General features: G+C 38.4%; 1 protein-coding gene across 1 annotated transcript in view; it reads left to right on the forward strand.

Annotated features, from left to right (window-relative positions):
* Positions 1-1621, forward strand: part of MGST1 (microsomal glutathione S-transferase 1) — a 23130-nt gene extending 21509 nt beyond the window's left edge. Inside the window, exon 4 of the mRNA XM_010858746.1 lies at positions 1007-1621. Coding sequence (XP_010857048.1) covers positions 1007-1253 — 247 coding nt within the window. The 3' untranslated portion in view covers positions 1254-1621. The remainder of the gene's footprint in view (positions 1-1006) is intronic.
* Positions 1622-15335: the final 13714 nt, after the last annotated feature.

The raw sequence follows: 15335 nt of genomic DNA on the forward strand, positions 1-15335 counted from the left end.
GTCGGACATGACTGAGTGACTGATCTGATCTGATCAATAGCTTACAAGTTCTATCAAAATCTCAATTTATAGTCTAGATTCTTAAGAAGTTTTTAACTGTGGAAACTAGAACAGGGTTACCAGATTTGAGAATTAAGTACTTTATAAATATATTTATAAATATATATATTTTTTATAAATACACACTTTATATTAAAAAACAATCCTGTCAGTAATTGACGTGTCTTGTGTTCACGATCGTAGCCAGAGGTGCCATGAATTGGAGAAAAAGTTGTGTCTAAGCCATGCTTTCTGTTTTCTAGCTGTGGTATGAAATTCAGATCTAGGATGCATGACTTTCCCTTTATTATTGTCTATCATGTTTGTGTATATTTTGCCCCATCACTACTAACTAATTCCTTTTGTAATTTTAGGATAGGTTGGCTGACATTTTTCCCATGTTTGAAAGGCTAGTTATATATTCTGTAATCTGTATGTGGAGAAAATGGAATTCTTGATATTAAGATTGGTAAATTGATTTCTGGTAACCTAGTGGCTTGGGTGAGTGGGCAAGGGTGGTATCAGTGACCATTTTGCATCCTAGCACAAGTGAGGGGAGTCTTAAGAACGATACTAACCCAAAGGATTTTCTGCTTTTGGGAAGAAGAATTTTTATAAGAGGAATCTTGAATTGCTGTTGTACAGACCTCAGAAGAAAAAAATATTTTATATGTATAAAAATGATGGGAGTTTTATTATGTAGACGCACTTTTGATATTCTTGGAAGTGCAAAAAGCCTTCTTTCTTATATATTGAGATACACTGAAAATAAACAGAATAATGAGTCATTCTAAATAACAGCCAAGTGGATAGGGAAGCAAGGGAATTTGAGAGAAATAAAATGAATCTTACTTTGCATGTTGAAGATCCATTAACACTTCTATTTAGTTTCAGAAGAGAGGGGAAAGTGAATATATTTCTGCTGATTTTGAAATTAGAGTTTTACAAGTCATCTTTTTTTCCACAGAGCCCACTTGAATGACCTTGAAAACATCGTGCCATTTCTTGGTATTGGCCTTCTGTATTCCTTGAGTGGTCCAGACCTCTCTACAGCCATCCTGCACTTCAGACTCTTTGTCGGAGCACGAATCTACCACACGATTGCGTATTTGACACCCCTTCCCCAGCCGAATCGCGCTTTGGCTTTTTTCATTGGCTATGGAGTTACACTTTCAATGGCTTACAGATTGCTGAAGAGTAAACTGTACCTGTAAAGAGAATCATACAACCCATCATCCAATGATTTTCTAAAAATTCTGTACTTCCAATTTATAATGAATCCTTTTATGATTTTAAGCGGGAGGGAAGCAGAGAAATTAAGATAGAGAAAACCCAATCTGCATATTAATGCCACCAATAGCCTTTATTCTTATTTTGTATTTACACAGGACATTTAACATAATTTTTAATTCCTTTGTCTTATTCATAAAGTACTTTGTCATAAATTTTGATTATAATTTGTAACATTTGTTCAACATGTCATATTTTAGATCTTTAAAAAGAGTAAGTACAGGTATGTTAAACCTGTATTTCAGTGCTGATGAAATGGGTATATGAAATAAAGAATTCAGAGGATAATTTCATTTAGTTTTATTTTTCTCAAAATATTTACAAAAGTTTCAAGCTACAGAAAAGTAGTACCATGAACTTTTATATATGTTTCACCTAGATTTACCACTTGTTAACGTTTCGCCATATTTGCTTTAGTTCCATCATTCAATGTTTTTTCTGAACAATTTGAAAGTTGTTCAATTGCTAAGTCATGTCTGACTCTCTTTGGCCCCATGGACTGTAGCACACCAGGCTTCCCTGTCCTTCACTATCTCTGGGAGTTTGCTCAAATTCCTGTCCATTGAGTTCAATTGCTAAGTCGTGTCTGACTCTTTTTGGCCCCATGGACTGTAGCACATCAGGCTTCCCTGTCCTTCACTATCTCTGGGAGTTTGCTCAGACTCCTGTCCACTGAGTCAGTGATGCCATCCAACCATTTTGAAAGTGAGCTGCTTGTAAGACACTTCACTCTAAATACTTTAACATGTATCTTCTATGTACAAAACAGTCTCCAAATAACCATATCATCACACCAAAGAAATTTAACTAAGATGGTATAGATGAACCCATTTGCAGGGAAGAAATAGAGATCTCACTTGGTGCTCTGTGATGACCTAGATGGATGGGATGGGGGTGGGAGGGAGGTCCAAGAGGAAGGGGATATTTATGTATACATATAGCTGATTCACTCTGAACAGCAGAAACTAATGAGACACTTTAAAGCAATTATACTCCAATTTAAAAAAGAAATATAACTCTAATACAATAGTATTATTTAACATATATGGTGAGTAGTGAAAGTTGCTCAGTTGTGTCTGACTCTGTGACCCCGTGGACTATATAGTCCATGAAATTCTCTAGGCGAGAATACTAGAGTGGATAGCCGTTCCCTTCTCCAGGGGATCTTCCCAAACCAGGGATCGAACCCAGGTCTCCCACATTGCAGGCAGATTGTTTATCGGCTGAGCCACCAGGGAAGCCCATTTTAACATATATATTTAACATACATAGTTCATATTTAAAGTTTCCCTAATTTTCCCAATCATGTCCTTTATAAGTTTTATTTTTGATCTAGGAATCAGACAAGGACCTTACACTGCTTTTTGTTATCATTTCTATTTACTTTTCAATAAGATGGATGAGTTCTTTTTTTTTTCTTTCTTTTTTTTGTCTTTTATGACACTAGCATTTTTGATGAGTTTGAGGCTGGTTTTACAGAGTGATCCTTAATCTGATTTGATTTTGTCTATTATTTTCTCATTCTTGGATTCAGATTAAACATTTTTGGTAATGTGTTCTTCAGATTACAGTACATTAATAGACATATGTCAGTTTGTCCCATTAGTGGTGATCAATTTAGTTAGGTAGTATTGACCAGATTTATCCATTGTAAAGCTATCTTTTTAACTTTATAATCATATTTGGGTGATAAATTGAGACTGTGCAAATCCTGTCTTCCTATAAACTTTTACCCAATGGATTTAGCATCAAAAATGCTCAGTTTTGTTTCCGTATAAAAATATATAATCATAAAACATGAATGTTTACAAGCCTATAAAACACTGTATACATCTATACACATTTAGATTTTTTCATCTTAAATGGAATTATGTGTACTTAAACCTTTTTAATAAATGATGAGCATTTAAAATGATATTTTTATTATACTTGACATTTATATTATTAGTTTTTATATCTCTTGATTGACCTTAATTCTAAATACGTATTTCTTAAATAGTGCTTATAGTGGCTCTCATAATTGTTCATTTAGGTTTACCACACAAAAGAAAAGTTACTGTGTTATAGTATAAGTTTCATAATTTGAGCAGCTCTTAAGTTCATAAAATGCTTTGGACAATTGACCATGAGCGTTCGGTACAAGTTTCATTTTACTTCTTTTCCTAATGTTAAAAGCAGCTTTGCATATCAGGAAAGCTTTGTGCTGTAAATAATGGGAAAGACCATGAATTCAGAAGTGAAAAGTTCAAAATTTAAGGATTATCTCCACCTGCATAAGCACACACACATGCACACACACATGCACACACCCAACCCTCTGGATCTGGGTAGCCTATTACACACACATGCACACACCCAACCCTCTGGACCTGGGTAGCCTATTACACACACATGCACACACCCAACCCTCTGGATCTGGGTAGCCTATTACCCTGTCCAGTATATAGTTCCCTTATACTTTTGAGAGTTTTTAAGATGAAATGATCTATGTACATGAAACATATGAAGAAAGGACATTCTAAACAATAAAGTGTCCTCCATATGTAAATTTTTGGGTAATCTATCAAGCACAAAGATTGAGTTAGCTGAGTTCTATGTGAGTTACTTGTTTAACCATCATCACTTCTATAATTGTTTTAATAAATTTTCTGCTTCCCTGGTATTGCTTCTCAGAGTAGCATCAGAATGCGCTGTGGTTATTGTAATGGGTACGCACTCAGCTGCTAATACTTGATAGCCATTACTTAATGACTATCAGGAAAAGAAAGGACATTTAAGTTACATATTCGGAGAGATATAAGAACTATGTATATGTCCAGAACATGCCTAAGAAGAAATGAAAATGTCTAGAGATTACTGACTTCCATTACCAAGTCTGAATTTAAAGTGGTTTCTAACTGTATATTCACTCAGAAGAGAAGCTGTAGGTGTTGGAGAATTTATTAGTGAAACTTATAATGGGAGAGAGTGGATGAAAGGTAAGAATATTTACTGGTTCAGTGATCCCTGCACCAAAGAATCCCCACCTGATCATACAACACACTGGGCTCTGTTGGCGGGGGGGGGGGGTTGGTGGAGTCTGTGCCATAAATGGCTTTGCCTTGTGATGGGACAGAGGTGGAGAAGAGATTGCACAGCTGTATTAACACTGTTAACCTGTGAGGGATGTGATGAACATGCTCACGTTTCTACCACTTAATTAGAACTCTTTGAAAGCAACAATTGTGTTTCTTTATCTTTGTATATATATTTTGATTCATGTACATGGACATACACATCTGTATTCACATACCCCATTCTTGGACTCCACACAGACACACACAGTTAATATTATACCACCACCATCACCAGTATTAAATTAACCATTATGGATATACTTAGTAATTAGGTAACAAGTTACTTTTTCAAATTTCACCAATCCCTTCACTCACACCTTGGTGTCTTGTTACAGACCCTAAACAAACTCTGCAATAAGTAAGTGAAGATCTTTCTGCAGAAATCAGAAGGTATTTATCTGTAATTCTTATAGTGATGGGAGTTTTAAGGGAGAGGGTGAGTGACTCTCAAATGGGGCTGGAGGATGGGGCAGGTTTTATCAGAATCTCTACAGCTAGCATCTACACACACAAGATATATATAATCTATGTTATTTAGGACATATTCCCTATGGTTATTTCATGTAGTATATAGAGTAGAATCTTCTTAGCAGGTGGCGACATCTACCTCTATGACGTTCTTCTTTGGCTTGGACATGTTGAAAGCAGGTTGTGGGACATCAGAATTTTATATATATTAAAGGGCTCTCTGGTTTCAAAAGACTGAGCAAACCTTATCTAATCAATGCCAAGTGGGTGAGTCCCTCTGTTTTGAAAACTCATTACTCTATCAGGGTATCAATGTGACTAGGCCCTGAGAGGTAGGCTCATAAATGAAACTTGAGTGTAAGTCATAAAAGCAAAGAATTCATAGAAACTCAGTCTTGTAACTTCCTCATGATCAAGTGGTCTGAAACCCAGGGATTAGTCCATTCTGGCATTGTGGTTAAGCTGCTTTGGAAACTAAATTATGATCAGAAATAACCTGTTGAATTTTTCTGGGGGAGCATTGCCAAAGGTACCAAAGTTACTCTATGACCCAGTGCTCTGCATATTGTAAGTAGGCTTATGTGGCAAAAAAAAAAAAAGGTTTGTGTGGTCTGGTGAGTATGGATTTAGACCAAAGATGGATGAGTCAAATATTCAATGGCATAAGATTAGGCAATCTGATACATCCATTTCAAATGGATCTTCTCATACATAGATCCATTTCATAAAGATGATGTCATGAGTGGTACTAAAAATATTCACAGTCCATTGGCTACAGTACCACACATTCATCTCCACACCTGGGCCAGTCTTGTGAGTGGGATTGAAAGACCAAGTCTAAAGACACAAATTCCTCACCATTGTGGGCACTTAAGTACAGTCAACACTTATCTTTGCATTCTTCTTTTTGTCTGTTTCCTTGGCTGTCTAATCCTTCTTCCGAGTGAAATAGTTCTCTTTGCACCACACTAAAAGTCAGAGTCTACCTCTTGGGTCTTCTTGACCTGAAAGTGAGCAACTGCCCTTATCTATGCTGTGCTGGCCTAAGTGGTTAATCATCAAAGGTCTAATGTACAACTTCTGATTCCTATTTTTTAGGGGAACCTCAAGAAACACATAGGTGGTTCAGTGGCAAAGAGTCTGCCTGCCAGTGAAGGAAATGTGGGTTCAGTTTCTGGGTTGGGAAGAACCCTTGAAGTAGGAAATGGCAGTCCACTCTAGTATTCTTGCCTGAGAAATCCCATGGACAGAGGAGTCTGGTGGGCTGTACAAAGAGTTGGACACAACTGAGCGATGGCACATTCCTGCAAGCAACACCTAAGCACTGCTAACAGCTCGGTGTAACATTCAGTGATTCCAAGGCCAGATATTTCTCTAGACATTGAGAAGAAGGGAATAGCAATTCTGGTGCCCAAAGCATTCAACTTTCATGTCAAGCCTAGGGAATCCAGGATAACCTAAGTTCTAGAAACCATTCACCTGAGGCTTCTCCTTTATAACTACCCCCGCCCCTGCCCCCCAATTTTTTTTTTTGTTTTTTTTGAGTTGCAAAGTTGCTTCACACTGAGTCTTCTTGGAGGCAGTTGGTGAGAAGTAGGCAATTTGCCTTGAAAGTCTCTACAATCCATTTAGAAACAGCAGCACAAAAATCCTATGATCATCTCCCCCCTGCCAGCCTGAAATGTCAGCCCTGTGGGAAGCTGATAGGTGTTCCCGCGATCAGTGGAAGCACCACCTCTACATTCGTATCTTTCAGAGCACTTTATTCACCATACATCCTATGTAAACTGTTGGATTTGACAAGGAGGGGTTGTCAAAGGCAGACTACTGGGAAGGGGCTATGTTGGCTTGAATTTGGCACCAATCTCTCATGCTTGACAGCTCAAGTACGAGATTGTGGATGAGCTATAGGACCTATGAGCCTCCTCAGTCAGCAAGCGCAGGCCCTAAGTCACATTTAATTCAGAAAGCCCTGACAGCCCTGCATAAAACGGAAGCAGTAAAATGGAGAGGTAGGAGCTGCGTGCAAGAGGAGCCATCTAAGTTATTTCCTCCTTACTGGAGTTCCGGAAAATAAGAACCAGGATGAAATAGACTAGGGTACATCATGAAGAGATCTGCGTTAGCAATTTAAAGAAAATTGTCTAAATGTTAAGCCTGGGTGACATGATTTTTTATAGCTAAAAGGGGAGTTAGTGGAGTCAGAGCTGTCTAAAATCCTTCATCTTTTACCCTAAATTATACATATCTGTGGAGAAAGAAATGGCAACCGACTCCAATATTCTTGCCTGGAGAATTCCATGGACAGAGGAGCGTGGCGGGCTGCAATTCATGGGGTCGCAAAGTGTCGGACACGGCTAAGCGAGTTTCACTCACATTACATATCTATATCTATTTGTTGCTTTTGTTTAGTCACTCAGTTGTGTCTGACTCTTTTGCAACCCCATGGATTGTAGCCTGCCAGGCTCCTTTGTCTATGGAATTTTCCAGGCAAGAATACTGGAGTGGGTTGCCATTTCCTCCTCCAGGGGATCTTCCCAACCCAGGGATCAAACCGGTGTCTCCTACCTCTCCTGTATTGGCAGGCGGATTCTTTGCCACTGAGACACCAGGGAAAGCCCATCTATATCTGCATCGCTATATAAACAAAACCATCTAAAATAAAGAGAAAAGTAAAGAATTGAAGCAGTTTTATATAGTGAATAGAACATTGGATTTGAAAGCACTTATATTTGAATCTTGACTCTGACACTTTCTGGCTGCCTAAGATAATGACCAAGATATTTAACTTCCTTAAATCCCATCTTTAATTCTAAAATGGCATAATTAAGCCTTTACCTATGGTATTAATAATCTTTGGCCATAATAATTCTGCATAACAAATCATCCATGACTCAGGGGCTTTGCAAATGATTTTGCAGGGTTCGACTGACGTTGGCCGAGTTTGCTCTTGTGTCTTCTGTGAGCTACAAGTTGGCTGAGTAGTTTTCCTGGCCATGTGTCTGACTCTCTCGTTTACCTGGCTGGAGAGAGGTATTGGCTGGAGCTTGGCTGATTCTAAATGATCTCAACTAGGGTTACTGAACTCTACTGTATGTATCTCATCTTCTAGTGTGGGGGTCAGCAAACTATGGCTCATTGGCCAAATCCAGTCCATGGGTTGTTTCTATAAATAACAAACATTATTATAAATATTTCCATAAATGTGTTCATTGGAATGCAATTGTGCTCATTCATTTCCATATTTTTTTGTAGCTACTTTTAGGCCACAATGGCAGCTTTGAGTAGTTGAATAGTGACACTAGAGGCCATGTGGCCAACAAAACCAAAAAGATTTACTTATCTGGTCTTTTACAGAAAAAGTGTGCTGACTCTTGCTCTTGTAGGCTAGCCTAGATGTGCCATCATGGCCATGGCAGAGTAAAAAATAAAATGGAAATGTGTAAACACCTTTTCAAGATTCTGCAAATATCAGATTAGCTAATATGCTATTGGCCAAAGAAAGTCATATGTGTGACTGCAGAATTAAAGTGCTAGGACACAGACTCAGTCTATTAGAAGAATAGCAACATCGTGTGGCCCAGGGACCTGGATGCCTGAAGAGATGAGGAATTTAGTCTATTTATGCAACCAATCTACCACACCTGCCCACTTTAGGATATTATTCTGAGGGGTTCAAGTCAGACACATGTAAAACATATTAACTCTACAAAACTATGTGATTAAACAGCATTCATTCTAATGCATCCTAATTTTATCATATTAGTGGTTATAACCTGTTATATACTTGGTGTGATAGGAATAGTTATAACTAACTATGTGGTATGTGAACTTGGCCTTCTTGCTCTCATTTGCAATGTAGTCCTTGAGGGGACAGATGGGACAAGGAACAAATATTTGGATAGCCTTATCGCCTCCATAATCAAGTTGGTTCCCGAATGCTGCCCAGTCTGTTCTCTTGAAATTATCATCTGCACCGTGCTCCCAACCAAGTGTTTCATCAAAATTAATCAAGTTCTGATTATTAGTGCATTGAGTGTAGCACAGACAACACTACTGGCACAAATTTTTGTGTTAGTATTTGCTGGAATCATTGTATTTTATCTTTCTATGGATTGAATTAATCATGAAAATAAGGGCTGTCCTAAATCCTTGTCTGAACTATGTCTATAACTTGATAGCTGATGGAATGTAATTTACTTTTTCTTTATAACTCGTCTTTCATGACAGTACAGTGTTGAGAACCAAGAACTGGTTCTAATCATAGCTTCCCATTGATTTGCATGAGACACTGGCAAATCACCTACTCTTTCTCCATGTTGTCACATTTAAAATCAAGGGATTAAGTTAGAAAAATAATTAAAACTGTCTCTGACTCTAGAAATTCTGTTTGTTCTCGAGGCATGTGTTGGTCTCCTCCTTTTCCATTGATAAAATATGAATAGAAAGTTGTGGGAATAATTATGGTAGGAAGCTTGTAGCCTCTATTAATGGGGTCAAAGCTAGATTTGTGTGTTAAATAGCATTTTGTGGTTAGTGTTTTAGCATAATAATCTTTAAATTAATTTTCTCTGAATCACGATTGTGATGCTACCAAATTCAAAGGGTTGTGTGTTAATTTCAGAAATAAAGAAATGCACTGAGTTACCCCCACTTTAGGGCTTCCCTGCTGGCTCAGATGGTAAAAAATCTGACTGCAATGTGGGAGACCTGGCTTCAATCTCTGGGTCAGGAAGATCCCCTGGAGAAGGAAATGGCAACCCACTCCAATATTTTTGCCTTGAGAATCCCATGGGCAGAGGAGCCTGGTGGGCTACAGTCTTTGGGCTCGCAAAGAGTTGGACATGCTGAGAGACTAACACACATACACACGCATCCTTTCTTTAAGATTTCCTTCCATTAAGTTTTCTTCAGACATTGAATGTGCTATCACTTAAGTAGATCAGTCACTATTACTAGTGAACAAACAAATAGAATGCAAGAAGAAAGTGAAGTAGAGTTCCTTGGTCTTTTTCACCCTAGGCTCCCAGAATCTTGACTCTAAGAGTTACTTTCTACTTAGTCCAAATATTTATATGCAAAATAGATATTTTATGTATATTACTTAATTTTTTTGTGAAAGAAATCTATACTGAGGGCCTCCTATGTGCCAGGTTCTGTTCTAGGCATTTGCTATGCATCGGTGAATAGACACACAGTTTGCCTTCTAGTGGGAAGTCTTTAATTTAGGGATTGTAAAGAAAGCAAAAGGATTTGTTGAACTGATTGAACCCATATTATCGTAAGAATTTTCTATGCCAGTGGTAGTCCACTAGGGCCTGTGGGCCCAATCTGGTCTTCTACTTGTTTTTTTTGGCTTCCGAGCTAAATTTTTTTTTTCCTAATGAACATTTGCAATAAATCTGATGATAGGGAACATTAACCTTGAATTCCACTTTGGCAAAATGTTATCCTCTGAATAAAATTTCCTTCTCACTAGTAAATCTGAATTACAAAAACAAAGTTGTTCTTTATCATTATTTTTTTAACTTCATTTTTATTTTTTGAATAAAAGATGTGGAAATTTATTTTCTTATTTGTTATATAAGTTCCTAAGTTCCTACATAGCATCATTGATTTTGCCTTTTAGCTCAGAAAGTCTAGTATTTACTATCTGGCCTTTTACAGAAAAAGTTTCTCAATGCCTGATCTATACAATTGAATACAAAGAATATGAATGGATACAGGAATTTTTCTAGTTCTCTTTCACTAAATAACTGAATTTAATCAAAACAACTTAAAAACTTTATTTCAGCATTATTTTATATTTAAATTATTATCTATCTTTGTTCAAATTATTATGTCTTATATGGTATGGTACATGCTGGAGTATTTGGTAATCTTATAAGCAATTGTTTTCTCATTTGTTAAAGGATTGAGATATTGTTAATTGACCTCTGTGAAAACAAAGCTTTTCATTTGGTATATGGTTTCCTTTGCTGTCCAAAGCTTTTAAGTTTCAGTCCCACTTGTTTATTTTTCCTTTAATCTTCATTACTCTAGGAGGTGGATCCAAAAAGATACTGCTGTGATTTATGTCAAAGAGTGTTCTGCCTACGTTTCCTTCTAAGAGTTTTATAGTATCTGGTCTTACGTTTAGGTCTTTAATCTATTAAAAAACAAACAAACAAACAAAAAGACAACCCACAGAACAGCAGAAAATATGTATAAATGAAGTGACTGACAAGGGATTAATCTCCAAAATAAAAGAACATCTCATATAGCTCAATACTAAAATCAAACCAATCAAAAAATGCTGCTGCTAAGTTGCTTCAGTCATGTCTGACTCTGTGCGATCCCACAGATGGAAGCCAGGCAGGCTCCCCTATCCCTGGGATTCTCCAGGTAAGAGTACTGAAGTGGGGTGCCATTGCCTTCTCTGATGGGCAGATCTAAATAGACATTTCTTCAAAGAAGACATTTGTTGTTGTTGTTCAGTCGCTAAGTTGTTATCTAACTCTTTGCAACCCCATGGACTACAGCACACCAGTCTTCCCTGTCCTTCAGTATCTCCTGGAGTTTGTTCAAACTCATGTCCACTGAATCAGGGATGCTATCCACACATCTCATCCTCTGTCATCCCCTTTTCCTCCACCCTCGATCTTTCCCAGCATCAGGGTCATTTCCAGTGAGTCAGCTCTTTGCATCAAGTGACCAAAGTATTGGAGCTTCAGCTTCAGCATCAGTCCTTCCAGTGAATAGGGAATGGCAAACCACTCCTATATTCTTGCCTTGAAAACCCCATCAGATCAGATCAGATCAGTCATTCAGTTGTGTCCAACTCTTTGCAACCCCATGAATCACAGCATGCCAGGCCTCCCTGTCCATCACCAACTCCCGGAGTTCATTCAGACTCACGTCCATCGAGTCAGTGATGCCATCCAGCCATCTCATCCTCTTTCATCCCCTTCTCCTCTTGCCCCCAATCCCTCCCAGCATCCAAGTCTTTTCCAATGAGTCAACTCTTCACATGAGGTGGCCAAAGTACTGGAGTTTCAGCTTTAGCATCATTCCTTCCAAAGAAATCCCAGAGCTGATCTCCTTCAGAATGGACTGGTTGGATCTCCTTGCAGTCCAAGGGACTCCCAAGAGTCTTCTCCAACACCACAGTTCAAAAGCATCAATTCTTTGGCACTCAGCCTTCTTCACAGTCCAACTCTCACATCCATACATGACCACAGGAAAAACCATAGCCTTGACTAGACGAACCTTTGTTGGCAAAGTAATGTCTCTGCTTTTGAATATGCTATCTAGGTTGGTCATAACTTTCCTTCCCAGGAGTAAGCGTCTTTTAATTTCATGGCTGGAGTCACCATCTGTAGTGATTTTGGAGCCCAGAAAAATAAAGTCTGACCCTGTTTCCAATGTTTCTCCATCTATTTCCCATGAAGTGATGGGACCGAGAACCCCATGAATAGTATGAAAAGAAGACATATAGATTACCAAAAAGCACATGAAAAGATGCACAACATTGCTAATTATTAGAGACATGCAAATCAAAACTACAATGAGGTATCATCTCACACCAGTTGAAATGGCAATCATCAAAAAGTCTACAAATGATAAATGCTGCAGAAGGTATGGGGAAACAGAAACCTCCCACATCATTGGTGGAAATGAAAAGTGTACAGTCACTGTGGAGAACAGTTCTTTAAAAAATTGAAAATATATGATCCAGCAATCTCACTCCTGGGCATATATCTGAAGAAAACCACAATTTGAAAAGATACATGTACTCCAGTTTTCATTGCAGCACTATTTACAGTAGCCAAGATATAGAAGCAACCTAAATGTCCACCAACAGAGAAATGAATAAGGAAGATGTGATACATACATATAAAGGAATATTACTCAGTAACAAAAAAGAATGAAATAATGCCATTTGTAGCAACATGGATAGACCTAGAGATTATCATACTAAGTGAAGTAAATCAGAGAAAAAACAGATATCATCTGATATCACTTACATGTGGTATCTAAAAAATGATACAAATGAACTTATTTATAAAACAGAAACAGATTCATCTACTTTGAAAACAACCTTGTGGTTGCCAAAGGGGAAAGGTAGGGGAAGGGATAAATTGTGACCCCATGAAATGCAGCACACCAGGCCTCCCTGTCCATCAACTCCCGGAGTCCACCCAAACCCACATCCATTGAGTTGATGATGCTATTTAACCATTTCATCCTCTGTCGTCCGCTTCTCCTCCTGCCCTCAATCTTTCCCAGCATCAGAGTCTTTTCCAATGAGTCAGCTCTTCGTATCAGTGGCCAAAATACTGGAGTTTCAGCTTCAACATCAGTCCTTCCAGTGAACACCCAGGACTGATCTCCTTTAGGATGGACTGGTTGGATCTCCTTGCAGTCCAAGGGACTCTCAAGAGTCTTCTCCAACACCACAGTTCAAAAGCATCAATTCTTTGGTGCTCAGTTTCTTTATAGTCCAACTCTCACATCCACAAATGATCACTGGAAAAACCATAGCCTTGACTAGACGGACCTTTGTTGGTAAAGTAATGTCTCTGCTTTTTTATATGCTGTCTAGGTTGGTCATAACTTTCCTTCCCAGGAGTCTTTTAATTTCATGGCTGCAATCATCATTTGCAGTGATTTTGGAGCTCAGAAAAATAAAGTCTGACACTGTTTCCACTGTTTCCCCATCTATTTCCCATGAAGTGATTGGACCAGATGCCATGATCTTCATTTTCTGAATGTTGAGCTTTAAGCCAACTTTTTCACTCTCCTCTTTCACTTTCATCAAGCGGCTCTTTAGTTCTTCACTTTCTGCCATAAGGGTGGTGTCATCTGCATATCTGAGCGTATTGATATTTCCCCCAGAAATCTTGATTCCAGCTTGTGCTTCCTCCAGCCCAGTGTTTCTCATGATGTACTCTGCATATAAGTTAAATAAGCAGGTGACAATATACAGCCTTGATGTACTCCTTTTCCTATTTGGAACCAGTCTGTTGTTCCATGTCCAATTCTAACTGTTGCTTCCTGACCTGCATACACATTTCTCAAGAGGCAGATCAGGTGGTCTGGTATTCCCATCTCTTTCAGAATTTTCCACAGTTTATTGTGATCCACACAGTCAAAAGCTTTGGCATAGTCAATAAAGCAGAAATAGATGTTTTTCTAGAACTCTCTTCCTTTTTCCATGATCCAGCAGATGTTGGTAATTTGATTGCTGGTTCCTCTGCCTTTTCTAAAACCAGCATGACCATCTGGAAGGTCATGCTTCACATATTGCTGAAGCCTCACTTGGAGAATTTTAAGCATTACTTTACTAGCATGTGAGATGAGTGCAATTGTGCAGTAGTTTGAGCATTCTTTGGCATTGCCTTTCTTTGGGATTGGAATGAAAACTGACCTTTTCCAGTCCTGTGGCCACTGCTGAGTTTTCCAGATTTGCTGGCATATTGAGTGCAGCACTTTCACAGCATCATCTTTCAGGATTTGAAATAGCTCAACTGGAATTCCATCACCTCCACTAGCTTTGTTCATAGTGATGCTTCCTAAGGCCCACTTGACTTCACAAACAGGATGTCTGGCTCTAGGTGAGTGATCACACCATTGTGATTATCTGGGTAGTGAAGATCTTTTTTGTACAGCTCTTCTGTGTATTCTTGCCACCTCTTCTTAATATCTTCTGCTTCTGTTAGGTCCCTACCATTTCTCTCCTTTATTGAGCCCATCTTTGCATGAAATGCTCCCTTGGTATCTCTAATTTTCCTGAAGAGATCTCTAGTCTTTCCCATTCTATTGCTTTCCTCTATTTTTTTGCATTGATCACTGACAAAGGCTTTCTTATCTCTCCTTGCTATTCTTCAGAACTCTGCATTCAGATAGGAATATCTTTCCTTTTCTCCTTTGCTTTTAGCTTCCCATTCTTTTCACAGCTATTTGTAAGGCCTCCTCAGACAGTCATTTTGCTATTTTGCATTTCTTTTTCTTGGGGATGGTCTTGATTCCTGTCTCCAGTACAATGTCACGAACCTCCATCCATAGTACATCAGGCACACTATCAGATCTAGTCCCTTAAATCTATTTGTCACTTCCACTGTATAGTGATAAGGGATTTGATTTAGGTCATACCTGAATGGTCATGCAAAGATGGGCTCGATAAAGGATAGAAATGGTATGGACCTAAGAGAAGCAGAAGATATTAAGAAGAGGTGGCAAGAATACACAGAAGAACTGTACAAAAAAGATCTTTATGACCCAGATAATCATGATGGTGTGATCACTCACCTAGAGCCAGACATCCTGGAATGTGAAGTCAAGTGGGCCTTAGAAAGCATCACTATGAACAAAGCTAGTGGAGGTGATGGAATTCCAGTTGAGCTATTTCAAATCCTGAAAGATGATGCTGTGAAAGTGCTG

Source organism: Bison bison, unplaced genomic scaffold (assembly GCF_000754665.1).
Source record: "Bison bison bison isolate TAMUID 2011002044 unplaced genomic scaffold, Bison_UMD1.0 scf7180017864390, whole genome shotgun sequence".
Taxonomy (NCBI): Eukaryota; Metazoa; Chordata; class Mammalia; order Artiodactyla; family Bovidae; genus Bison; species Bison bison.